Here is a 27,533-nt window from a genome sequence, read left to right on the forward strand (position 1 = left end):
CCAGTTCTGTGCTGACATTGCTTGCTTTAACCTAATTTTAAGACACTTTCCTAAGATATTTTGTTCCACTTTATATTAAGTGGCCTTAACTACTATGTACTTACATCAAAAAATAAATACAATGTACTTATTGTGTTCATATTGTATATCAACTTTTTTAAGGTGTAAGGGATGGGTCAACGTGTAATTATACATGTAATTACAGAAATTAATTACAGATGTAATTATGTGCAGATATTTTTCAAATATAAGTACAATGTAAAAACATGTATGTACACAATAAATGCATTGTACCAAATTAATAATTAAAATTTAACTACATAGTAGTTAAGGCCACTTAATATAAAGTGGGTCCAATTTAGGATATAATTAAACAGAATTATAATTTCAATTATACTATAGAACATTAATTATCTAAATACTGTATATATAACTATAAATTTATGTATAGAAACAAAATATAGCCATATGCTTGGGTGGCTACTCAGGTTTTAAAAAAATGATATTGATATAGATTATGTAGATAGTTCCTAGATGAGATTATCAATACATTTTTATGATTTGTAACTTCATTACTCTACAGAAGCTATTGTAATGTACTGTTATCTGTAGACTACCTTTAATGGTTCACTTACAGACAACTTCAGACTTGAGCAGAAACCTCGCCTCTAGAGTAGTGAGAGTTAAGATGGAGGAAGTGGAATTGACAGGCAGAGATTAAAACATTGTTATGGTGAGGATGGCCGACTATCTCCAGACTCAGGCAGAGAGGAGCCAATCTGCAGCCTGCACTTGCTCCTGTAGATAACTCAGCCAGTGAATCATCAAAGCCTGTTTAGAAAGCACACATCCAAAATTCCCTTCATCCTTTTAAGCGCAGAAATGAGGTTTTCATAAATCCTCTTGTTTTAATTTTCATCCATCAGTCTTGCCGCTGCTTAACAGACATGCTCTGGGACACAAAATGATGGTGTTTCTCAAAGTTTCCAAGCCTTTTCTTTTCTTTAATCAACATAGGCTCTCTGCAAAAAACGTGACTCTACCTACAGTTTAGAAAACCCCCAAAACCCATCAAATTCCCTGCAGTTACCAACTGAAATGAACACGTGGCAGCTGCTTTTACGAGGCTCCTTGCAGGTCCGGGCCAGGCTCTGTTGGTGCCCTAGGCAAGAATTTAGACCCCCCGCCCCCAACTTACTAAAATATAACATAAATACTAAAGCCTTGCATTTCAGCCTGAGCCTGACGGGCCCCGACTTATTTACGCCCCTAGGGCCAGGCTTCGGGACAATTTTCACATCATAGTTCACATGCGGGCCGGGTCTCAGGCCTTTTTTGGGTTATCCTTCTTTTTATATTTTTAGACATTACTAAAAAACAAAAATGAGAAGTTGAGGTCGATGATAGAAAAACAAAGATAGAAAGACATTTCATAACCTCATAACTTTCATAATCTGATAATTACACTGACACATGACTGACATGACAATCGCACGCACGCATGCACACAGAAGGTTTTCCATCAGCGCGACCCACGATTACACTTCACTTATATCCACTTACTAAAGTAGTAGCTATTATAGGCCTCTTAATTAATGTATAAATCATAGCCTACTTGGCCAACTAATAATTATAAAATGATGATTCATACAGCAGCAAGCATTTCTGTGTCTGCACCTGTTCTGGCTCCTTGTAATAGTATTTTATGACCTCAAAATTGATACATTGTGTCTTTGCTCTTCGTGTATTGCTTTTCTAATGTATAAAACCGGTTCGGTAGCTCACCTGTAGGCTAACGTTTCACTCAGATGTGGCGCGGCACAAGTACGAACAGTGGTTGAATTCTAAAAAAAAAAAAAAAATCAGGAGGGATGGTGTGGTCAATTCTTTTTAAATAACTTAATAAGTTCGCGCTTGAACCATTTTGCGCGAAAAATGACGGAAACTCACTTTCAACTTGGTAATCAATCGGCCAGAAAAACATACACTTGTTTTAAAACCATGGTTAAACATTAAAAGTGGTTAGGCTACCTAAGGGAATGTACTGTAATATAATTTTGCAGAAATGTCACCACAGGCACGTTTTTCCATTGTTGTTGAGGGTTGCATGAGAATTTAGATGGTGTCAGGTTAAAGGGCTCAAAAGGGGCAAACAGGTGAAGAGGGAGGAAAAAGCAAAGCACTGCCTGGAAAAACATGACCTTTGTGTGATTTGTTATCTGGCTAATGCTAGGTAGGAGTAAGCTGGTGGGCAACCATGAGGAATAGCAATGCTTTTGTTGGTAATCTCTGCACGACCAACCTGTCCTGTTTTGTGTCTGACTCAGATCTCCCTGATCTCCGAAAGACACTCACTCAATACCGCCTGCATGGATGTCCTTGTTCACCCCTGCAAAGGACCCTCATTCCTCCCAGTCCACCAAAACAGCCTCTTGATAGACTCGCCTCAGGTAATGTCAGTGACAGAAAAGCCCACCTGCATATTCGTATTCAGCCAGTCGCACACCTGAGATTAGGTGCTGCGGGATGCTTTTCTCCGTAGATGTGCATCAATCCACCTGTCTGGAGGTCCAATGTGCTCCAATAAATCTAAACCTTCAGTCTGACGGCTCAGCTCTCACTCACGCATAGCCTAAATCAAGTGGCACTGCCCTATTGAAGATGAAGAGGTGCAGCCTGGAGCTCATACGCCACAGACAGAGCTCCTATTGATTTTATAGCACAAGCTGCTGGTAAGCTGTGCTCTCTCTGGCATACTAAATTCCCTGTCCTTCTAGGGGGGCTTGATGAACTGCCCAGATAGCTCTCACTCATTCCTCTTGTCAGAAGCACTTGAGCTAGATGAATGTCTTACCTGTGTATGTGACTGACTTAAATGTTTCCCGGCGACTCTTAAAGCTTTTTGTTTTTACCGCAGTCTCTGATGATGAATTACTTTTTTTTTTTTTTTGTTAGAAAGTGTTTTAAATGCTTTTCCAGGTTTCATTTCGGAGGATTTATCTTCTAATATATGAAGACAGACAGAGCATTTTTAGCTGGCACACATAGCTTTAACTGACTAGAAAGACAATAGTTAAACATTGTGACGTAGGATGTCATTTTTATGCAAACCCACTAAATAGGTGTACCTTCGTTGTTAAAATCAACCTGAAATGACATTCAAAACCCGTTCATTTTACACAATGTGACATATTTATGATTTGAATTGAAAAAAGAAGACCATGAAAAGTGTTCTCTGTATGACATGATCTATAAGATTTCTTAAGCCTGCAAACTGTGACTAAAATAGTTTCAAATGCAACTAAAAACTTACATGAGCAATAATCACACTAGCATATGTTTGCACAGGACAGTTTTCAAAAAGGCAGTCGGCACAGAACTTTCAAAATGTAATGATTATTTCTGACATATTGTAACTATAAAAAATACTGGCAATTCTCACCTCACATTCATAGTTTTGATTAGAATATATCACATCTGTTGGGCAGCCGCGAAAGTTCAAATATTTCAGTACACTAGAAGCTCAAAGGAAATCCAAATATTTTCGAACATTTTTGCATACGCATGTGATTTAAGTCTGTAGTTTGAAATAGTGAAAAGGTGACTTTAGAGACTACATCAGTTTCATTCACAGCATGAGCCGTGATGTTTGATTCATGAGCAAATGACTCTTTAAAGCAAACGAATCAATCAAAAAAATCCACGAAACAGCCTTTAACTCACTGCCTCATTGAACCACGAGCAATTGTCCGGTTGAAAGTGAACTAGGAACATCACCTCTAATTAAAATACACATTCAGAACAAAACAGAACTGAATTTTTATGCAACATAAGATATTGTAAAAATGTAAATATTTCACAAAATATTGTTTAGCATAGTTAAAGTTGTAATGTCATAGTAATATATATTATTTTTTAAGTAAAAATAATGTGCACTTATAAGACCTGAAATGTAGATTAAGAAAGTAAATTGGGTCCATTTTGATGTCATGTTGACTTCCTCCATCCCTGATTCTGAGCCGAAACACTGTAGCTGTGATACATCATTGCCTTAGTTCCTGCATTATTTCAGATTTGAAGGTTAGTTCACACACATTTTGTGAAGAAGACAAAGAGTGCATTGTTGGCATTCTTAAAACTGACTTTATTTTCTAAATCTTTAAATATCTCTCCGACTATATTCTTTATTGATGTAAACTACTGTATTTAAAAGGTGTGCTTTTTTTCTACAGCATGTTTCAAGCTGAGACTGCTGTTTTCATTGAGAGGTCACATACACAATGTTGCAGGCCTAAGTGGTGAGTAACAGGGCCTAAGACTCTATGGATGTGATTGGCTGAGCAATAACAGTCCTGGTAAGAGGAGCTGATGCGAGGCTGTGATGGAGATGAAGGAGCAAGCGAGTGAAAGTGAGAGACCCGGCGACGGGTGCTCAGAGTAGGCAGAAGAGACAGGCACTACTAGGTGCTCTGATAGAGACTTGAAGGGTTGAACTGTTCGACTGTGCCGAATGCACACCGGTGGACTCCTTCAAATATGAAACACTTAGTTTTGGACCCAGAACAGCACAATTTCACAACATAAAGTGGATCCAAACAAAGGCAACATTTACAGTTATATTTCGAGTGAGGCGGCAGATCGCTAGCATGACTTCGGTAAGCTGCATGAAATAAAACTGGAGATGAGCGACTGGCTTGCATGAATCTGGAGGCTAAAGTACATGCACGTCAGCTCTCGGGGGTTCTGAAATGAGGAATGAATTTCTGAAAAAACTACATTATTATAGATGTTTCAAGATCTACTCCCATGTCTACTTAACTGACATGGGGATTAATAGAGAAAGATGCGAAGGAAAACTTACTGTATACATTACATCATTAAATCTGGATGTGTTTTGAATACATGAATATTGTCAGGTAACAGTTTTTAAATTTTTTTGTTTAACTATTTTAAGGGCAGATCTGCTGTTTCTCTGTTGGCTGAACTTCTTCAAAGCCCTTGTATGCTTGTTATTTGAAAACCAAAAGCCCTTGGAGTCTATATTCATCAGTATGATATTTATAACATTAACTAAGCAGCTAAATTACAGTATACATTTATATTTTGTAGTTAACTTCAGTATAGCATTGATGTAGCATTAATGTAGATTGAATGAGCAGTATATATTTTCAAAGAAGTATTGTATGGATGTTCATAAGCACAGTGTATTGTTATTGTGTGTAGACTTGAACCTGAAAATCCCTTCAGCCCATTTAGAGGCTTGTCTATTCATGATATGTAAATGGTTCAAGTACACAGGGCAGTTCCTTCTGTTTTCATAATGTTCTGGTTTTTATAAAATCTTGATGCCCAGCTTTTGGTTAAATGTATGAACTATATTTTCTTCAAAAATATTTTAACAACAGACGATTAAGAAATCTATATTTGGCAGCCAACTGCTTTTCTTTTGCTAACAGATGAAAAAAAAAAACCTCTACGGTATAGTAATGACCACAATATCTATATTAATAAGCACAGGGGCCTGCAGTAAACCTCTTATCAATGATATCTCATTGTAAATCACAGTAAACCTTTCTCCATATATATTTTTGAAAATCTCAATGAAAACAATGTAATACCAAAAAAACTTTGGTGGGCTAAAAAAAAATCATATTTAATAACAAGCATTTCAACCCTGTTATAAAAGATTATGCAGGGGAATCTGGGGGTTTTGCAATGTAAAAATAATGGGAGTAAACTTAAAAAAAAAACAACTCTGTGGATGGCATGCAGAGCCCGGCCAAGTAGCTTGTGGGCGGTGTGTAGGTGGGATGAGTGGGGGTGATCAGCATGAGACAGTGGCACTAGTTGTGGGCTCAGTTTCCGACCCAGGAGAGAAACCAACAGTGTATACAATCTTGTGAGTGTGAGGCAGCACTCACCAGCTATGGGCTACTGAGTTGTGCATAAGGCGAGTATCGGGACAGCCTTTCAGTTCGTCTGTCAGAAGCATTACAATTCTTCCCCTCAGAGGGCGTCACAGTTTCGCTGGGCTACCTTTGCGCACTTCAGGAACTCCAATCGCAGAACAAATGACATTGAGGAGAGGACTAGCAATCTACTCGAGTAGCCCTTAGGGGTAGGGTTGTGCGAGTCAGGTGAAACGACAGAAACAGTGACTGAAAAATGAGGATTTAAAGGAAGCACCAATGATCTAACAATTACCATCTATATTTATATATAATGTTATAGAAAGAGGGTTATAGCCCTGCAGGCCTCAGGTGAATTCTTCTTCCTGCTGGGGTCCAGCTCAAGTCTGTGGTTGTAGCTTTTCTCTGTGCTTATCCTCTCTCAGACTGGAGTGGTCCTCCTGTTGGCCGCATCTTTGAAGTCCTTAGCGTTGGAGTTGTGAGCCTGCAAAAACTCCCTCTCGGAGTTGAGCAAGGCACCCATTGCCGCCTTGGAGGGATCCCTGGACAGGGTGTACATGGAGATGTCTGCCGCAGCGGGGCCCGTGTACCCGCTCTTGCCCATGGGCGAAGCGTCACGGGAGGCAGGCTCGCTGGAGCGGCAGCTGGAGCGTCGGCGGAATCGGTATCTGTAGCTGGGGATGCGGCTGAAGGCTGACTTCTTGATCAGCTCGGTGCGAGACTTTGCACGCAGCTTCCGGTGTTTCTCGATGAACATGTGCACGGCAAGCACGCCCACCATCTCGGCCATTATGAAGGACAGTGCGCCGAAGTAGAAAGACCAGCCGTACGAGTAGCTCTTCTTCGAGTCGCTCTGGCCGGGGTCGCCCGAATTGGCAGATATGTAGACAATAATGCCGATGATGTTACTTAGGCCTGCGTGAAGAGTAAAAGCAGAGGAGAGGGCAAGAAATAAAAGAGAGAGAGAACGTTATGGCTCAGTACGCAGCTGTGGCTCATCATTCCGTATCATTACACAAGAATGCATCACTCATCAGCCATGCGGAACAGAAAAAAAAGAACAATTGAAACAGTTTAATTAGCTTTTTATCATCGCCATCATATTGAAGGGTAAATAATTAGCAGTTTGCCGCCAAATATTAAGATCATAACCAATAGGATGAGGCGATTCGAAGCACATTGTTGGGTACAAAGCAACGCTCTGTCATCGACAGTGCATTTGCTGCAATCATGAGGATTGATTCATCATAATTCAATTGTTATGGAGTGAGTTAGGGTCATTTGTGTGCTCATGAGGTCCTAATGGGGTTTTCTCTAAATATTTGACCAACATGTAGTTCTGTTTGAGGATCCCCCGTCTGTCACCCTTTTCCAGGCCAGAACTACAGCAGTAGGTCAATATGCTGGCCTGCTATTTGTTTACATGGCTCGAGCCGGCCCATGCATTTCCTTTGTCAATAATCAGAGTTAATCTGGAAAGTCAACACCACAGGACCACATCCTAACCTGTCTGTGAAATAAAACATTCTCGACATGCTATATTCTGAACCCAACGGACAATTGACTGTTGTTTGGAAAGATTGCAATATGCTAAAGCTAAAAATATAAACAGACTGAGTGTGCTAGCACGGATGCAGTGGGTTTAATATCTTACCAGCAGAGACAAAGAAGATTCCAGCACTGAGGATGACATTGTGTCTGCTCCTGTAAAACTCACTGGCAGCCACACACAAACCTCCCATGAACAGAAGTCCAACGCTCATGATGGGGAAGATGCTGGACGCTCTCACTGCTCCTGAGGGAGATAAGTGATTAACGATTGGTTAACCACATTAGTGTCATTGTAAACAGTACAGAGGGAAACTCACCATATACAGAGTCAGAAAGTATTTTTATGGGAATGACAGATCATATTCAAAGGTCCATTTTGCTTAAATTGATTATTTAGAAAACAGAGCATTCTGGTTCTGGATGCTGATTGGATACAAAATGTACTAAAATAAACAATATACTGCATCTATGGTACAAACACCTGTCCACTACTGTTCATCACTGCACAGCAGTGCACAGCACACAGGTCAAATATTATCCTTAAAAAATACTTTATGCAGGGGAATCTTTAAGTGTTACTGAATGAACCTAGAGACTAACCAAAATAAATGTAAGGGTTATATTGGGTGGAAATACCTCCTTAAGCAAATGAGGTATTTATATACAGTAAAATTTTACAGTATAGTTCACGTCAGTAAATATATTTTATATCTAACAGAAGCCAGAAGTCATTTCAGCAGTCATTACTCCAGTCTTCAGAGTCACACGATTCATGATTTAAATTAATTTAAATGTTATTATTAATAGTTAATTTTAGTATTCATAAAAAAAACAAAAAAAACGTAATGACCCCGAATTTCTGATTGTTATTTGGAAGTATTGGTAATATATGATGACCTATCATACTTATTTCTTGAATATACACTGTGGCGAGTGTATTTGAAAAGTAAAAGAAAAAAAGATCTTTAAAATAGCATCATATGAACCCTTTAAATTTTACTGATACAATGACTTTATGGTACATATAAGTGTTAGCATTTTTTGGATTTATGGTGTAAATCAGTATGGTTTTAAATCTAATAACTCGCATTTGTACACTCTTTTATGAGCAAGGCTGAATATCTCTTTGAAGTGTTGTATTTTCTCAGATTTGAGCAATGCAACAGATAGCATCTGTCCAAAATGCCCTGTGCTTCCTTCCAATTATTTGCGGACAGTTCTGGATCAGAAAATGCAGCCACACATGGGGTTTCTCAGACTGACTGAACTCCTCACTCCTTCATTCTGGCTCAGATCAAGTTTGATCAGCCTCTTCAGAAATAGGATAAAAGCAAAAAGAGGGGCGTCTGAGAGTGTCAGGATCATTGTCAGTAGCCTAGTTGACTGCCCTTATCAGAATGCTGTTGCTATGCATATCGCAACACCACAGCATTTGCCCTCTCTTCTCCTCCAAGAAATAAATATTTTGGGAAAAGAAGGGCAACGTGTCTAAAGATGAAATAACAAGTACATGTAATAGTAAAATCTGTAAGTTCAGCTTTTTCTGAAATGTAAATGAAATGTTCTTTACATTGTGCTTCACCCCATTCATGTAAAAACTGACAGTGACATTATATACAACAAAAACCTGATACCCGAGTAAATACCTGATACCTTTACATTCAATGCAAACAGTAAGGTTACAAACAAAATAGAAACAAAATAACATTCAATGAAAACCTTTAAAATATGTTAGATTTTTCCATTATGAATTGCTGATAAAAAATCAAAATAAGTCAAAATGAATGACAAAATGATTTATGTTTTCTATCAAAACTACTAAATTCTCTCTTTGTGTCTGTGTTGAATAGCTTTGAATTGCAATTCATTAATTCCCATTTCTGTCATTCCAATTGAAACTTCAATTAAATGGCCTGCTCATTTCATATTTATTAAAGGCAGCCAATTCTCAAATTCTGAATTCTGAAAAGTAACGAGCAAAAAACCTTTGCTTTAAACATTTATGAGCCGTCTCTGATAGAAGAATAAAGTACTTTAAATGTTGTTTGATCATTAAGTAGATGTGCAGGTCAACACATTCGTTGAGGATCAATTGAATTGCACTATGGCTTCATTGTCTTTCTATAACAAATGCCTCTCCTTCCCTTCATTTCTCTCTCTCCTCAGTGGATCAGCAGTCTCCCATGGCACACTTCATTAATATATTCATGCCCAGGGGAAGACAAAATACTCCTCCATCATCCAATTTTCCTGCCATCCTTGAAAAATGGATCAGTGGCCAAGCCGCGCTTAATTACAGCTGGAAACGGGAGATATTTATTGAGGAGGATTGTACAGAGCATTAGCATGCAGCAAAAAGAATAACATCTGCGTCCTTGATGGGTCCATCGTCTCGCTGACAGGCAAGATCTACGTAGGGTAAGACCTTTGTGGGACGACTGAAACGTTTATTCAGGCTTGGCTGAGACTTTTCAATTTGAAAACTGGACAGACGGGCATCTCTGGTTAACAAGTCGAGGTTATCAGCCCCATGAATCCCCTGAAGTCTGTGCAGTGGGCATTTTGTACACAAAGATGTGCAGGGCAGAATGTGAAATGCCTGCCTGAACTTGCATGCAGAGCATGTTAGGCCAGGGGACATGGCCCTCTGCTTCAAATGAATAACAGAGAAATTAGAACAATGCTCATAGGGAGAGACAGCTATCTCAAGGGTAACTAAAGTACAGAGAGACAGATAAAGATAAAGAATCAGAGGCAGAGAAAAAACAGAGAAGGGAAATGCATTTCGACAGCATTTCTTTTCAAATTCAGCTTCTTTTTTTCTTTTTTTTTGGCTCAGAAATGTATATTTGTAGTGCTCATGAATGAATTTCAATGCATTGTTTATTCTGAATGACATACCAAAATCCCGGTCTGCTTTGTTTTGTTGTTTACATGCAGTAAGATCTTACATCACATCAGTCTCTCCATAAAGCTCCAGTGTGGAAGGCTACTCTTGGACTCATTCCATTTTTAAAAAATTCAATCTCTACATGTTCCATAAAGCAACAGTGCATAGCCACCAACTGATAAACACAAAAACATATAAATTCTTATCTTTTTTCTAAATGCAAGATTAGTCTGTGTATATTTTTCTTTTTGACCTTGTAATCTTTAATTGACCTCTTAACTGTCACTCACATTTCTGAACAGACTTGAAAGTCGATGATCCAAACCTATATTTTTATAATTCATGATTGAAAACATATTGTGACATGATTTTGATGTACCATTTTCATGGTAATGCAATGTTTGAGTTTCAAAAGATGAATTTTTTAGATTTTAAGTTTTCAAGTGATATATGATTTCTGATGATTTCTTAAGTTTGATGGAGAAAAAGACAACAAAAGAAGAATTTTTTTCTGGGGCAAAGGTAAGAACTCGTGTTATGATGTAGGTTTTTGAGGTGCACTCTTGCCATAAATTAATCTATTACTTTTCCTACATAATTTTTAACAAAAAAGATTGGTCCTTTCCAACGATATATAGTTTGTCATGATTAGATTATGATTTAATTGTAAAATAGTGAAGTAAACGTAAGGGGGCACACCGGGGTGGCAGTTAAGAGGATAAAATCATTTAACTCAAACAACCAAATGATCTTAGATCCCCCTGAACAGACCCAAAATGAACTTAGAATGGTTCATTTTAGGTACTTTTGTGGTTCCAATGCATCCATCTTGAACATCAAAAGCACTGAGGTCACTTGCAACTTGTTCCCTTTCTGGTTCACTTTAACTGAACTGGGTTTAGTTCATTTAAAATGTAATACCTGTATATGTGAAAACACCGTTAATAAGCATAAAACCACATTCATCCACCATTGCCTGCAAGCTTACATTCATTTTAGAATGCAAAGCACATATCTCCAATATCCCATTAACAATTGAAGAATAGAAATCATGTCACTGGCCAATATTTCTTCTTTTTTGATAATCCATTACACTCATATGTTTATCGTTAGGAAATGTTGAAAAATAATCTACACAAGACTACATTCTACACTAACATTGGGGATTAGCCCATTAATCATTTTACATATAAGCAAATAACGTTTCCAACCCTGTTGAATGCATAACTCCTAGTATCATTCACACACACTTGACTGGAATTGGCCAAAATTGTATATAATAAAAAAAAACATGATAATTTAAATCATTATTATGCAAATGACATTATAATTTATAACTGTACCTCTTAATGTCTGTTAATGTAAACTGTCTAATAACTGATGTCCAGGGTGTATTCATGGCTCATTAGCAGTACTGTGAGCATTTCCTCTTCACATATATTTAAATTACACCTGATTAATTTGTCTGCTTTTGATGAATGGACATCACTGAAGAAACCACTGCTACTTACTTGGTTTTTGTCTTTTTTCCCCTCATATTTGTAACTGAACAGAGGGACAATCAAATAAATACATGTGGATGGGTGGTGGGTGATGAATGAAAATCATGAACTTGAAGTAGTTTTCCCAGTGATGATTATTCATGCATAACGATTTCTAAAAAAGGTCTACTTCTGTGTTCCACAGGACAAATAACAGTGTACAGGCCGGGAACAACGTGGGGATGCGTAATGTGACTGTATGCACTGAAGTTAAGGTTCATAAATACAGGAATCAGCTGGGCGGCTAATCACAAACGATGTAATTGACACAAATGAAAACAAACTAATGCCAAGAATATGAACAAATTTACACAGGGGAGCCAGTTAAAGAAGATGTCACTTAAACAGGACAACCAAATGGCTATCACAGTGTAAAGGCTTGTGGGTAAGCATGATTTATCACTAAGCATAAACCATGACATGCTTGAGTGCGTGCATTTACTTTGTTCGGCTTCAGTCACCAAGCAATTTCAAAAAGCCGCTGCACTTAATCTATAAGATGGTAAAAAGTGTGGAGGTCATTGCAAAAACTGAAGAAACCCAGCAGGGCTAAACAAGAAAAATCCATCTGACCAATACGACCCTTCTCTATGCATATCATCAGTTGGGTGATTGTGAGACGGTTGAGATGTGTGGGGGAGACCATAGAAGACTGTAGCAAATAAATAAAAGAATAAAAAAATGTATATATATATAGGTATCTGAATCTAGTATATATATATATATATATATATATATTAGGGCTGGGACTCGATTAAAAAAATTAATCAAATTAATTAGAGGCTTTGTAATTAATTAATCGAAATTAATCGTATTTTAATCGCATATAAATATTTGACCTGAGAACAGTGAGAAGTTTTTTTTTTTTTTTTTACATGGATTTATAGTATACCATTGAATAATGACTGAATACATAAGCTTAAGCAACAAAATATTGTTTATTTTTGTTCAACCAAGTCTAGCAGACCAGTGCAATTTTTGCCATTAAGTGTAGCAATAGCATATTTAGAAACAATTTAGAAATAGTACATTTCAGAAATTCAGGAAGCTTATAGGTGCTGGAACCTTCTGTAAAGTGTTTTTTAAGTAAAACACAATACTGTCAATTACATTCAGAACATTGGAAACACTGACTATTAGAAAACATCTCTCTGTTGCTTCAGAGGCCATAACATACCAAGTCCAACTCTCAATAACCTTGGCCAAAACAATAAAGAGTTCAACATAAACTGCCAGTTGCACCAACAAAATAATACATAGTTCAACATAAAGTGTAAAGTCCACGCTAGCTGCTATATGTTTTGCGTTTAGGTGATACTTGAGGCTCAATGTGCTGCTGCGGTGATATGCGAACGCTAGTTGGTGCTTCAGTATAATCGGTCTGCCGAAACTCATCCAGTGAGAAACGTTCCGCGGTGCAAAAATACGTTATTAAAAATGCGGGAATTTTTTTTCTGTAATTAATTAATCTTAGTTAACGCGTTATTTTTTGTGTAATTAATTAATCTCAATTAACGCGTTAAAGTCCCGGCTCTAATATATATATATATATATATATATATATATATATATATATATATATATGTCAAGTTTATTTTGCCCCTGCGGAATAAAGGTATTAATTTCAGAGTGCAGGCTAAAAAAAAAAAAACTCACAGGTAATTTAGTGTTTAAAGTCCTTTTAAGTTTGTTTTGATTTAGACAAAACTGACAGTGACGATGTCTGAGTGGTTGTTGTTTGAGCGAATTGTTTGTAATTAGACAGTTTCCACAATTTGCACCCATTAAGGCAATTTGTGGGTCACACTAGGTGGGTATTTTTGCACTGACAGCGACATCAGCCAATCATAGTGACGTAGAGGCAATTTTAATCTCAATGAGAACCAAATGGAGCTAAAAGAGACACTGCCTCCCTCTTTATCTGCTGGTATCACTGTTGGATAGTGTTATTTCACAAAAATGAGTGATTTACACAATATTTCAGCACATAATTTGAAATATTTGTTTTGCTTTTGTTATATTCGATTATTTTCTCATTCAATTTATTTCAAAGAGGTGCCTCCTCTGAGGAAAGGCCTCTGATGTGTGTTGTTTCGACAGACTTACGTAGTAAATACTCTGCTGCATCCTGCTCATAATCTGCATCCTCTGGAAAGTGGTCAATCTTCTTACAGACACCTCGAAACGTTCCTGCAGCCATGAAGAACAGAGAGTGGAGGAAAGAGAGAGAGAGTCAGATACCGTTCGTCTGTTTTTTGTGTGCATGTGTTGGAGCGCATACAAATACATACACACACAGGAGTCTATTTTATGTGTAAATACTAAAGTAAACATGCCCTGATGTTTATTTTACAGCATTTTCTTACGCTTAGGTGAATGAGCAAAGTCATAGTAAGCTGCTATGTTCTATGCAATGTGTATATGTGTGTGCGTATGTGCACGTATGCATGCCATCTTGTGCATTCACTGACAACCCCTGTTCACTCGGCTGTCCGCTCAAGATGACAAATAAACAAAAATAACGCTTCTGCCCTTGGGTGTAACATGTGACCGGCTAATGAAGAGGTTTATCGTATCATATTTTTGTGCTTCCAGAGATCCCTGTGATTTACATAATTTAAAATGAAATCAACCTCCTATTTTCCCTCCAGATTCTTTTGATATGCTCCTTGGACCAAATCAAAACCCATCTGACAGATATTAATTTAAACATGAAACTTCTGTTTTATCATATAATAATCATTTCTATTCTCAAAATATGTTTGATCATAGCAAAAACAGACTGTGGAAAAATATACTTAAAATGTAAGTTTTACATTTAAATATATTTAAATTAAATAAATCATTACAACACACAAAAACATCAAAACGTGTTTATGGCTATAAATGAATACTGGACAAACAGCTCCTAATGAGGCCAGATAGGCCAACTTCATAGTTTTCATGGGTCTGCGTGCGTGTTTGTTTCTGTGAAATGCTTTTAACCATTTTGTTTAAAAGACACAGAACAGGTCTCTGTGGTGGATGGTGAGGGCTTTCAATGATTCAGAGTGAATCGGGGCACTCAGGCTCCTTCAGAAATCCCCTTTGGCTCAGCCTCCAGCCCTGTCCCACCATCACTGTCTACAGGTGACTTGACAGACTGGCCACTCAAAGCCATTCAGCTCTGTTCACTCCCTCAAACACACACATAGACAGGCACACAAACACTGCCAGCTCATAACACAGAGATGGAGGGAGATCAGAAAATGAGTAGGCGATGTGGGCTCAGAGAGAGGGACTGTTATTGTCATGGTGACTGTGACTGCTGTGATGTATTTATGTTTTGAGTGGGAAGGGCTTTAATGCGAAGTGAGTCCTCAGATTTCAAATAATCAGAATTTTGATCAAATCGAAAATTGAATCGAATCTGTGCTCGAAATTGTGAGTTGTGAGAAAATATGGGTCAGATCCGCTTAATGTTCAGAAGTGGCAGCTCTTGAAGCAGCCAAAATAACCTAATAACCAGCTGCTGTGATGTCTGTTCATCAAAGAAGAAATCAATAACTTTTGTAGCTTTAAGGATTGATCCTTATTTAAATTTAGTGTTTGATAACATTATTCAATTTCTGTATATTTGCTACTTGCTGAAAGGCACAGGTGGCTAAATGTGACATTTATTATAATGGGTTTATGTGAAGATTGTTTTAAGTTCACTTAAATTAGTTGATATTTTTAAAGCCTGATACATGTTTAAACTGATAGCCCTGAACTGAGAGCTGAATAGCTATAGTTAATGTTGAATATTGGGGGGGGGGACATCAGTATTATTGATAATGATATCTGTTATACTTCCCTTCAGTCATAAAAAAAATATGGCATTAAAAATCTGCTGTTCTTTATGTTGTTTTTACATTAATTTGAAGATTGAATGTAAAAGTATTGCAATATAAAAGTATATAAGTCACACCAAAGGCATGTGACTTTTCCACTGCGCCAACACCAACCCTATATATATATATACACACAACACACACAAAAACATGACCTATAAATACTATAATTGTAACCCATACCATAACCCTAAACAGAAAAGATAGTTGTCTGAATTTAAAATAAATAAAATAAAATAAAATAAACCTTTATTTACAAATAAATGCATGCCCAAAATGAGATTTTGTTAGATTTAGTTCACATCTGGGTAAAAATGTGTCCACAGAATATGATTAAGGTACGTATGCACGCACACACACACACACACACACACACACACACACACACACATAAATGGTAGTTTCTAGCACTCTTGCCTAGTGGAGTGTCAAATGAAAGACAGTCATCTCATCTCATATTTCAGTAATTCAACTGTCCACTGCCCGTGTCCACACTTATCTGTCTAGCGCAGTGTGTAGTACACCCCGGCCTCTCCATCCTCCAATGAGCTGCGATGGATTACAGCGGCGCTAAAAGCATCATAAGACCCAGAAGCTGCTTTTACCGACAATCACTCAGATTTAGAGCCCAGCTCTTTGTCTCCATTTACATAACACAAACCTGCAGAATGACTGTGTGTTTGTCACAACTTCAGTCGCCGACCTGTCAGAGAGCTTTACCAGGGGACGGCTGAATGCATTAGTGAGGAAGTATTTCATTAGCTTTTATCTCTGTGTTTACTATCATTACAAACAGCCTGTGAATAAATAAAAAGAACACTGATGCTATTAGCTGAAAGGGTCCCCTGGAAAGACGCCTGCAAGGAATACTTTGCATTGCAATTAAAAGTCTTAATTTGGGTTCTATGCTGACAATACAATGATTCAGAATAATCTGATAAGAAAACTCAAATGCCATTTCCGTAAATTCACAAACAAAAAAAGGTTAAACCTTTTTTTTTTCAGTGTTGCTGTCTGCAGGTGGAAAGATTTGTCTTCATCACACTTTGAGGTCTAATTGACCCTTTTGTCTCAGGACCTCTTAAAACAATTAGTCACATTTGAGTCTGTGTTTCACACTTTAAGCTAATGGAGTGCTCGTGCTCGGATATCAATAGAGACTTTGAGAGAGAGAGGAGTTGCAAAACAAGTAGTTTACAGTCAATATTGAGGTAAAATCACCAGAGACATGTTTTCAATTAAAGGCTACCTTTGTGTGGATTAGAAAACAACTCATCCTGTTGTGTTGATTCGAGTCTCTGGGTCTCCACATTGGAGAGAAAGTGAGTGGTGAGCGGCGAGTCCCATGTCGCCACACCGACACCTCCGGTTTGAATAATTCAACAGAGATCTCCTCAAAGGTGACCGCTTTGTTGGAGGAGACCAGAAAGATTAAGAACTGATGGAGACATTTCCACTCTGCCCTCCCTTCATCCCCTCCTCCTCTTGGATTGTGTAGCCAGTGCAGCTCTCTTGCCTATTCAGCGCATTGCTAACAGATAAAGCAACACTTTTATAAAAGAAAAAAGGAGAAAGGGGGATGAAAAGGGGTTTTTGTGTTGCTCTGAGCGTCAGCATCGCTGCTCTCCTCTCTTGGTCCCGTGTGGCCGGCAGTGGGTGGCTGTGGCTCTGCCACTGGAGCTCCTCTGATAGCACACAGGCTGCCTGCCTCACTCTGATTGACACATGGTTAGTCACACTTCAGAGAAATACATGCTCAGCTTAATTTGCCTATGCATTCTCCCTCAGCTTAAAGGGAACTTAGAGTCAAAGTGTAAAGACTTCATTTGTGCTGAATGGATCGACGGAGCAGAAGTCAGCATTTCCATAAAATTTCCTGTCAAGCAAGATTTCACCGTTTCTTGAATATGAAGGCCAAATCCACTGAAGTTGTAGGAGGCAATCTCAGAGCCTTTCTTTTTAGCATGTTGTACATGTGAAGAATATTTGATTATAGTGTTGTTCAGTTGCTTTGACACAATATTTTTTGTTTAAAGCGCGATATAAATAAAGGTGACTTGACTTGACTATTATACAACATTATAGCTGTGTTCCAAAATGTAGTGAGCTATATACTGAATCTAGACATCACCATAGGGCAATATAGGGGTCGTTCACACAGAACATGGTTTTGTATTCCACTGAGCTGTTTTTCCATTGTTTTTCAATGTAAAAGTGGTAGAGAGATGTGATTGACCACTATGCTTGGGTCTTACTCATGTACAAAACTTCAACTTCACTAGTAACTAGTGATAGTAATGACTATGAACATGATTATTACAGATACATTTTTCTGTTTGTCCAATAGGTGTCGGAAATGGAAAACTTTCATTTTGACTTGCAGAGAATGCCAGTGCCTGAGCATAGACACACAGGAGGGTCCACTCACCATATTTATTAGTTTATAGTTTTTGTTTTAACAGTTCTGCCAATGGTATAACTTAAACAATGAAAGTAAGTGGGATAGAAAGAATCTATTAATAGCAGAAAGTAGGGCTGTAACGATACACCAAACCCACGATTCGATTCGTATCATGATTTTTGACCCACAGTATGATACAAACCTCGATATGGGGGGGGGGGGGGGGGGATGTTGACAAAACAATTCAAAAGATATTTTGAGGAAAAATATCTAAATAAATATTTTTGTTTTTTTATTAACCCTCTGGAGTCTAAGGGGTATTTTTGGAGCCTGGAGAAGTTTTGTCATGCCCTGACATTTGTGCTTTTTTCAGTTTCTTATAAATATCTAAATGGGTAAAGTGTAATTTTACTGTAGTCAGCACAAACTGGGCTAAAATAATATGTGGAATGCATGTATGTACATGATTGTGTTTTTGAGAAAAAACATGTTATGCGTGGTTAGTGAAAAACTAAAAATCTTAAAACACTTGAATAAGGAAGAAAAAAAAAGAAAAAAAAAAAAAAACACATAAAGAACAATGCGATTTTTGAGAGCTGGAGCTTGTAGCCTAGAATTTTTATTTCTAAATTATGTGAAAATCATCTTGTTTACTCACTCACAGAAAACAATATATTGATTTAAATTTTCTAAGACACTTTTTGTTGGTAAAAGTCATATGTGAGTAGGCGTCAACTACCATGAATATCATTGTGGTTTACACCAGAGAAGACAGAATTTTTTTTTAGGGGGGATGAATTAAAAGAACACCATTTTTTTTGTTACATTTGTTACAGTTACATTTATTTGTTACATTTATATTATTTACATCAAGCTTTTGAATGGTATAGTATTGCATATTGTAATTAAAACTTCATAATATTTCACTTAATTATAGATTTAGTCAGGAAGTATAGTTTGGAAAGTCTAACTAGTAAAATGTTTACACGTTATGTGAAAACTAGTATAAGTATTTAAATCAATAAAAAGAGACTTACTCATGTTTATGATCTCTGCTGAATAAAGTGCTTCATTTTTTTTTTCTGAGGAAATCCGTTTCTCAAATCCTCAGCCACATCACATCTTTTTGGGGTGAATTATGTCTTATTCGTCTCATCGCGAAGCAAACAGTAAAATAAAATAAAAACTTGAAGAACAGTCTCGCTGCTTTTTCTTCTGTGTGGGCGTATTCAAGCCGCGCGCTTCAGTTTGAATCTGAATAGCGTGTTCAGCGCGGGGGCGTGGTCACATTAGATATAATGAAAGAAGATATGAAAAACAGACATTGCGTTGTTTTCATATGGATTACTTTATCACAGAATATTTTCGGCAGCACTTATTTAGTTTAAAAGTAGACATTTCAGGCTTTCTATAGATATCTCTCTCATGTCTCTTCGTTGAGTATTCACTAGAGGTGTGCGATACCGCTAGATTTGGTATCGATCCGATACCAAGTAAATACAGGGCCAGTATCGCCGATACCGATACCAATATCGATACTTTTTAATAATTAAGGTGGATGCGTCTTCAACCTAAATCTAAATGAATTTTCATGACTTTTAATTTGTTTTTGTGATTTGCATTTTGGGTTATTAATCAGTACTACGAAAGCTTTTGTTCAGAAACAACTTTTGGTTACTTCTGATTTATTTAAATAAACAAAGTTACAAAATGATTACTTCACAAATATAAAAAATGTAAAAAATTCTCTTTTCAAGTAGCATGTTAATAAAAAAATGTTTCTCCTCTTGTGCACTTCTTTTCAGGATTGTTTTCTTAAAGTCACAACGTTTTACTTCACAATGTAAAACAAATTCTCCTTATACAAAATTCCTGAAGCCGACATCTTCCACTATGGAAAGAGGCTGCAGGTCCTTCACAATCATTTCTGATAGGCGCCTTGTAATATCCACTGCTCTTGGAGAATCAGTTATTGATAAAATAATAAAAAATAATTAATTCTGGTGCACATCTAGGTGAAGTTTAAATATAGAAACTAGTATCCCTTTCACAGCTAACACAAAAAGGGTAGATCGGCCTGAAAATACAGCCATACAACGCTCTTCTTTCTCTCCGCCTCTGACTGACTGCTGTTAGAAATGCGCGGCTGAGCGGTGCGCGCGCCTGACTGCTGGTGGTAGCGCTAGTGGTGAGTCACGTGACGGTACAACACAGGAGAGGGGGCGGAGAGCAGTGTCGAGCACGAGCAGCACTCTTAGAGCTTGCTCTGCTCTGTGACAGCAGCAGCATTTTGACAAACACGGCCAGGTGGCAAAACGAGAGAAACTGAAACTTAAGTATCGATATTTTCCCGTTGGTATCGATCAATACCGATACCAACGTTGGTATCGATATTATCGATATTAGTATCGATCTGCCCACCTCTAGTATTCACGGAGTTACAGTTCATTTTAATGACGTGTTTGTACATGACGATCAGCGGAGACAAAGACTGCAGACAGCACACCTTGTTTGTTATCTTTATTTTATAAGTGCACAAAGTTTTGTTGTTATTATGTCTGTATCCAAAAAAAGTAGACCCTTTACAGATTCGATCGATGTATTGCTCTTATCTGTACGATTAAAACTGAAAGTGTAATTTAAGTTCTTTTCGGGGTTATCAGGAGAAAATGACTCATAACGCGTATCCGCGTTAATAGACTCCTTCAAACGTATTTTATAATGTTAACTTCAAATAATACTTATAGTAGCCTAATTTAAAAATGTGGTAGCATTGGATCTGGACAGGAAGGATAACTCTATAAGAGGGGTGTGTCGCAATTCTGCCTTCTCACATCGCGATACAGGTTCGTGGACCTGCGTATGGCGATTTCGATTTCATATCACATATCGTTACAGCCCTAGCAGAAAGGCATTTAGAAACACTATAATACTCTCTTTTATACCATCTGCATTCAGCAAATAAGCATTTATATCATTTGAACATGTCTTTGAATATCTAATAAACTTTTAATTCTACAAACTTCGCAAATCTTGGTAATTCCAGCTGTTGGATCTTTTACGTGTGCACTGGAAGTCTGCACAAAATATTTTTCATTCTGATTCATTGTCAAATTATTCATCTCAAATGTTGTAAATTAGGCCTATTATGTAAAATAAACAAAATGTAAAAGCAGAAATTGTTATGTTTGTGTTACTATTTTTTTTTTTTATCCCTTACTGTCATCCGGGACTCTGTGCGACGCCTACACTTACTTCACTATTTTACAATTAAATCCTAATATTATCATGGCAAACTATATATAGTTGGAAAGGTTTAAGACTCCTAAATAGATATTTAAAAAATAATTTTGTTGTTAAAAAACTATGCAGGAAAAGTAATTTTAAGTAAGATTAATTTATGACAAGAGTGCACCTAAAAAAAATCTACAGTATACCATAACAGAAGTTCTGACATTATTCTGCTTAGTTGCCTTTGTCCCTATCACGCTTTGGAAATCATAAAAGATTATATATCAATTGAAAATTGAAAATGTCAAAACTCATCCTTTGAAACCCATTTTATAAATCAATTTAATAAGGTGTTTCACAGTTGTTTTGCCTCAGTGTGTGAAAACAACCAGCCTATAATTGTAAAAATCCACTCACTCATTATTTTATTATTCTAAAAAAAATTATAAACAGTCTCTCCACACGAGCAGTTCCAGACTATGACTACATAGTTGGTGAAAGTCTCTATTAGCATATACACAGCTCTGAGTGAGAAGCTGTGGTCCGCCATTACTGTTCTCTTGCTTTAGCTTCTGGAGATACAATGTCAACACCAAAGAGCCATTAAAAGTATCATGTGTTGGGATGCACCAACAAACATAGGAGTCTCCATAGACCACTGAGGACACGGTTAAATTTCAGTTTCGAAGGAAATGTCCCGGAAAAAAAAACTGAAAAGTACTGTACTTGTTTTAACATTTTACACCAGACTCGACTGCCTCGGACGACAAACAAATGAGGGTCAGTTCAGTGCTGGAGTTGTGCAAAGATTGCTTCTGAAAGAGAGTTGGATACCAACGTTTTGTGCGCAGTTTGTGCAGTATTTTGAGATAAAACTTTGCATATACTCTCTGGAGACATATTGTATTAATGCATACTATGGCACCTTTTAAATCAGACATTAATGGTTAGAGAGTTGGACTCCAAATCGAAAGGTTGTGAGTTCGAGTCCCGGGCTGGCAGGAATTGTGGGTGGGGGTAGTGCATGAACAGCTCTCTCTCCACCTTCAATACCATGACTTAGGTGCCCTTGAGCAAGGCATCGAACCCCCAACTGCTCCCCGGGCGCCGCAGCATAAATGGCTGCCCACTGCTCCGGGTGTGTGTTCACAGTGTGTGTGTGTGTGTGTACACTGCTCTGTGTGTGCACTTCGGATGCGTTAAATGCAGAGCACAAATTCTGAGTATGGGTCACCATACTTGGCTGAATGTCACTTCACTATATTGGTGATTGGCCATCCTGCTATCTAATATAGCATCATCAGCCATAAAAATAATAAATAAATAATAAGAAGAAAAAAATAAAATCCATATCAGTTTTTTTTGGTGCACTCGCTGTGTCTGCCTAATCCCTACTATATAGAAAGTAAAACACAGCATATGAAACAGCATGTGAAAAGCATATTCATAGTATTGGAAAAACAACATGTGAAAAGCGAGGTCAAGTGACCATAACAACATGGTGGCTGTAGTGTGTCAGAATTTCATTCACACTCCCCATATTCATTCCATATGGAATCTTTTTAACAGTCACAAATTAAGTTTCAAAACATATCATATGTACCAGACCTGTTGGACACAGCTCCTTTCTTTTTTACTGCATCCCTTTAAATACACACTACCAAAATTGAATTCACAAATTCATCAGATTAATTTGCTGTGGTGCTGAAGATTCATCAGTGGCATTGATTCAGAAGTGAAATGTATTTTTCACACGACCAATGAAAATAGGTTCAACCTTGGTATTTCAACTGGAGATCATTTTAATAAAGATCCTGATAATTTTTTTTACTAAGCCCTATGAATAGTTCTATTTTTGCATCATGCGGAGTTGATTCCTAAGAGTGTTTCAAATAAGTCGCTTCATATTTTGTTTAGGATGCTATCTTCAAAGGCAGCTATCTTTGTAGGCTGTAAAAAGCAAGACAGCTCACCAGATTTTGGAAAGGAGCTTAAAGTACATTTCCGTAGCCACAATGAAATTGAGGAACCAATGGCTTGTGCCAGTCAGTGTGTGACAGTAATCACTGCTCCAGGGACAACACTGCACCTTTCTGCTGCTTTTAATGACCTGTGTGTGTTTAATTTTGCAGGTAGAGTCTGAAAATTAAGGCCAAGCTTTCAGAGAGACTGACTGGATTAATGGTTTTGACACGGTGAGTCATCCACATTTATTAGGCATGGTTTTAATGATCCTCCACAGGGCAAAGTATCTTTGCACAATAATATTCTTACCAACACGAGCAGCTCACTTACCAGCCCACTAATTCAACTAAACAACAAGACAAGGAACTCTTTATTTGAGCTTTGCGATAAGCGGAGACATGGAGCATCCATGTTAAATCATGTTTCTGGAGGATGGGTTTATAAATGTGCAATGTGGCCTGAAAGACTTCAGATTGTACAAGAGGCAATCTTTTTCCACTTGTGGCGTCACATGCCCCCTCCTGCTCGCCTGCACTCTCGGAACCCATTAGCTGCATCAGCAGGGCCCAATAACTATTCTTTTTTGGTTAAGTCCGCTACTTCTGCTTTGGTCTTTTACATTCAATGGGGTCTTTTTTAAATGACAGCACACTTCAGAAGATGGGCAGAGGGGTAGTGCAGCAGCTGATACAGGCAGCCACTTCTACAAGAACCGCAGGGGTTGAATAGTGTAAGCAATCCTGAGGGGTTCAGGTTTACATCACTCTTTTTCATCCAGAAGTTTCATGCCCATTCAAACTGAGTGCCCCCTCGGAAGTGGATTAGCAATGCAATTTCCAAGAAAGAAAATATAATATTGTATCATATTGTTTGTATCTTTGATACAATATATACAGTTTCATCCTTAATAAATTAGAATGTCATGAAAAAAAATTATTTCAGTGATTCAACTCAAATTGTAAAACTCTTGTATTAAATAAATTCAATGCACACAGACTGAAGTAGTTTAAGTTTTGTGATGATTTTGGCTCACATTTAACAAAAACCCACCAATTCACAATCTCAACAAATTAGAATACTTCATAAAACGGATAATATTTTTTGTGAATTGTTCTCCTGGAAAGTATGTTAATTTACTGTACATGAACTCAATACTTGGTAGGGGCTCCTTTTGCTTTAATGACTGCCTCAATTTGGTGTGGCATGGGGGCGATCAGTTTGTGGCACTGCTGAGGTGGTATGGAAGCCCAGGTTTCTTTGACAGTGACCTTCAGCTCATCTGCATTTTTTTTTTCATTGTCTCTTGTTTCTCATTTTCTTCTTGACAATACCCCATAGATTCTCTCTGGGGTTCAGATCTGGTGAGTTTGCTGGCCAGTCAAGCACACCAATACCATGGTCATTTAACCAACTTTTGGTGCTTTTGGCAGTGTGGGCAGGTGCCAAATCCTGCTGGAAAATGAAATCAGCATCTTCAGAAAGCTGGTCAGCAGAAGGAAGCATGAAGTGCTCCAAAATTTTTTGGTAAACAGGTGCAGCGAATTTGGTTTTCAGAAAACACAATGGACCAACACCAGCAGATGACATTGCAGCCAAAATCATCACAGACTGTGTAAACTTAACACTGGACTTCAAGCAACTTGGGCTAATTCTCCACCTTAGTTTCCAAATGAAATACAAAACTTGCTCTCATCAGAAAAGAGGACTTTGGACCTCTGGGTAATAGTCCAGTTCTTCTTCTCCTTAGCCCAAGTAAGAAGCCTCTGACGTTGTCTGTGGTTCAGGAAATTCCTTGACACGTCTGTGTGTGGTGGCCCTTGATGCCTTGACCCCAGCCTCAGTCCATTCCTTTGAAGTTCCCTCAAATTCTTGAATCGATTTTGTTTGACAATCCTCATAAGGCTGCGGTTCTCTCAGTTGGTAGTGTATCTTGTTCTTACACACTTTTTCCTTCCACTCAACCTTCTGTTAACATGCTTGGATACAGCCCTCTGTGAACAGCCAACTTCTTTGGCAATTTATGTCTGTGGCTTACCCTCCTTGTGAAGGGTGTCAAAGATTGTCTTCTGGACAACTGTCAGATCCGCAGTCTTCCCCATGGTTGTGTAGCCTAGTGAACCAAACTGAGAGACCATTTTGAAGGCTCAGGAAACCTTTGCAGGTGTTTTGAGTTGATTAGCTGATTGGCATGTCACCATATTTTAATTTGTTGAGATAGTTGCTGTGTCCAAATTCAGGGTCTACATCCTTCGGAGGACTCATTTGAAGGATGTTACGTCACAGCGCCGCGACGAAGGCTGTCCAAATTCATAGGATCCTTCAAATGCGGCCCACAAATGCGTCCTCCTTTTCCCCGAATTGGAAGGATGGGTGTGGTGGATCCTTTCGCGTCCTACCTATCCCATAATTCTTTTCGGCAGGACGAAGCGAGCGGTAGCGGAGTGGGGGAGGAGTATTATTTTCGATGTTTTTTAAAAACTGGCTTTTCAAAAATACATATTTTCAGTGGTTTTCTAGTTAGGCATTTTGTTTTAGCATTAAGCTTTTTTTTTTTTTTACATTTGTACGTGTATATGTAACAAAACAAAAAAAAGTTTACTTTCGTAAACTAGCTTCTTCCTTACTGCCTGTGTGAATATCCCCTTACACACAGCTTATTTGTTAGTGGTTGAAGCTGTTTTTAACGCTTCTAAGGACGAAAGAGCAGACAGAAGTGTTTATAAAGCTCTGGGGAGAGAACGATGAGCTCTTCACCCGCGTCTTGCTTAGCGCTGTCACGGTTGCTAGGCGACAGGATATGAGCAACGGGTAAGGGAGGGAACTGAAAGAAGGGTAGGCTGTCCAAATTCACAAACACCGACTTCCGGTTTTTGCGGTCGTCGGAGGACCCATCCTCCTTCAACCTGGTAGGAAGGATCCTAAGGAGGATGCAGACCCTGAATTTGGACTAGTGAATTGGTGAGTTTTTGTTAAATGTGAGTTAAAATCATCAATTAAAATAACCAAAGACTTCAGAAACTACTTCAGTCGGTGTGCATTGGATTTATTTAATACACAAGTTTCACAATTTGAGTTGAATTACTGAAATAAATGAACTTTCCATGACATTCGAATTTATTGAAATTTACGTTTATATATAATTTATATATAATATATATAAAAGTCTCTGAGGCTCATCAAGGGTGCATTTATTTGATCGAAAATGCAGTAAAAACAGTATTATGGTAATATATAAATCCCTCTTTACATTTTAAATATATATTTCAAATGTAATTTATTCTTGTGATGCCAAAACTCAATTTTCAGCAGACATTACTCCAGTCTTCAGTGTCTTCAAATTATGTTATTATAATTATAACATAATTATTAAAATTGTGACCCCAGACTTTTGAACAGTGATTTCAATATATTTATTTTCATGCATCAGGAAAAATGCTTTATTCAATTGTCAAGACACTGTCATTTACATGCCAGAATTATAAATTTTAAGTGATAGTGCTTCCCAAAAAATATAAAGTTGTTTAGATAAGAAAGTCATCAGCTTGTACTGTAAAGCTTTGGCTGGAGGCAAATTACCTTAAACTGAACTCTGATAAAACTGAGGTAATTCTGATTGGCTCTAAAGCTGTTGTATCTAAGCTCTTTGGTCAACTGATGGACCTGGATGGTGATCTGATTATGCCCTCCACTAAAGTTTGCAATCTTGGTGTTCTCATTGATTCCACTCTTTCATTCAATGATCACATTGGTAAAGTAGTAAAGACAGCTTTTTTCCACCTACGTAATATCTCTCGTATTCAGTCCTCTCTCAGTCAACAGGATGCTGAAACTGTAACACATGCCTTTGTCACATCTCAACTGGATTCCTGTAATTCACTTCTTTATGGCCTGTCAGCTAATAATATCAAATGACTACAATATGTTCAAAACTCTGCAGCTCACTTGATTACCCACACAAGAAAGAGCGATCACATTACCCCAATCCTCTATCAACGTCATTGGCTTCCGATTTCCTTGCACATCAACTACAAGATACTAATTCTCACTTATAAAGCTCTCCATAACCTAGGTCCTACATATTTATCTGATTTACTTCTGCCTTATGTTCCTGATCGCTCCTTACAATCTTTTAGTGAGGGATTGTTAGTCTCCCCTGAGTTTCGTCTGGTGACT

The 27,533-nt window shown here is 37.8% G+C and overlaps 1 protein-coding gene across 2 annotated transcripts in view; it reads right to left on the reverse strand.

The window, feature by feature from the left end:
• Positions 1 to 1,593: 1,593 nt before the first annotated feature.
• Positions 1,594 to 27,533, reverse strand: part of cacng3b (calcium channel, voltage-dependent, gamma subunit 3b) — a 44,918-nt gene continuing 18,978 nt past the window's right edge. The window contains exons 2-5 of one of the 2 annotated variants that reach the window (XR_003275941.1): positions 13,998 to 14,081; positions 7,564 to 7,704; positions 5,922 to 6,824; positions 1,594 to 1,844 (exon numbers count right to left, since the gene is read on the reverse strand). Coding sequence is in view for 1 of the 2 variants with exons in the window: in XM_026204989.1 (XP_026060774.1) it covers positions 6,331 to 6,824; positions 7,564 to 7,704; positions 13,998 to 14,081 (719 nt within the window). In the remaining variant the exon portion in view is untranslated. Of the gene's footprint in view, positions 1,845 to 3,960; positions 6,825 to 7,563; positions 7,705 to 13,997; positions 14,082 to 27,533 lie in introns of those variants that run through there. The other variant, XM_026204989.1, reaches the window with a different exon arrangement.

The sequence above is a fragment of the Carassius auratus genome, chromosome 3 (assembly GCF_003368295.1).
Source record: "Carassius auratus strain Wakin chromosome 3, ASM336829v1, whole genome shotgun sequence".
NCBI classification, from domain to species: domain Eukaryota; kingdom Metazoa; phylum Chordata; class Actinopteri; order Cypriniformes; family Cyprinidae; genus Carassius; species Carassius auratus.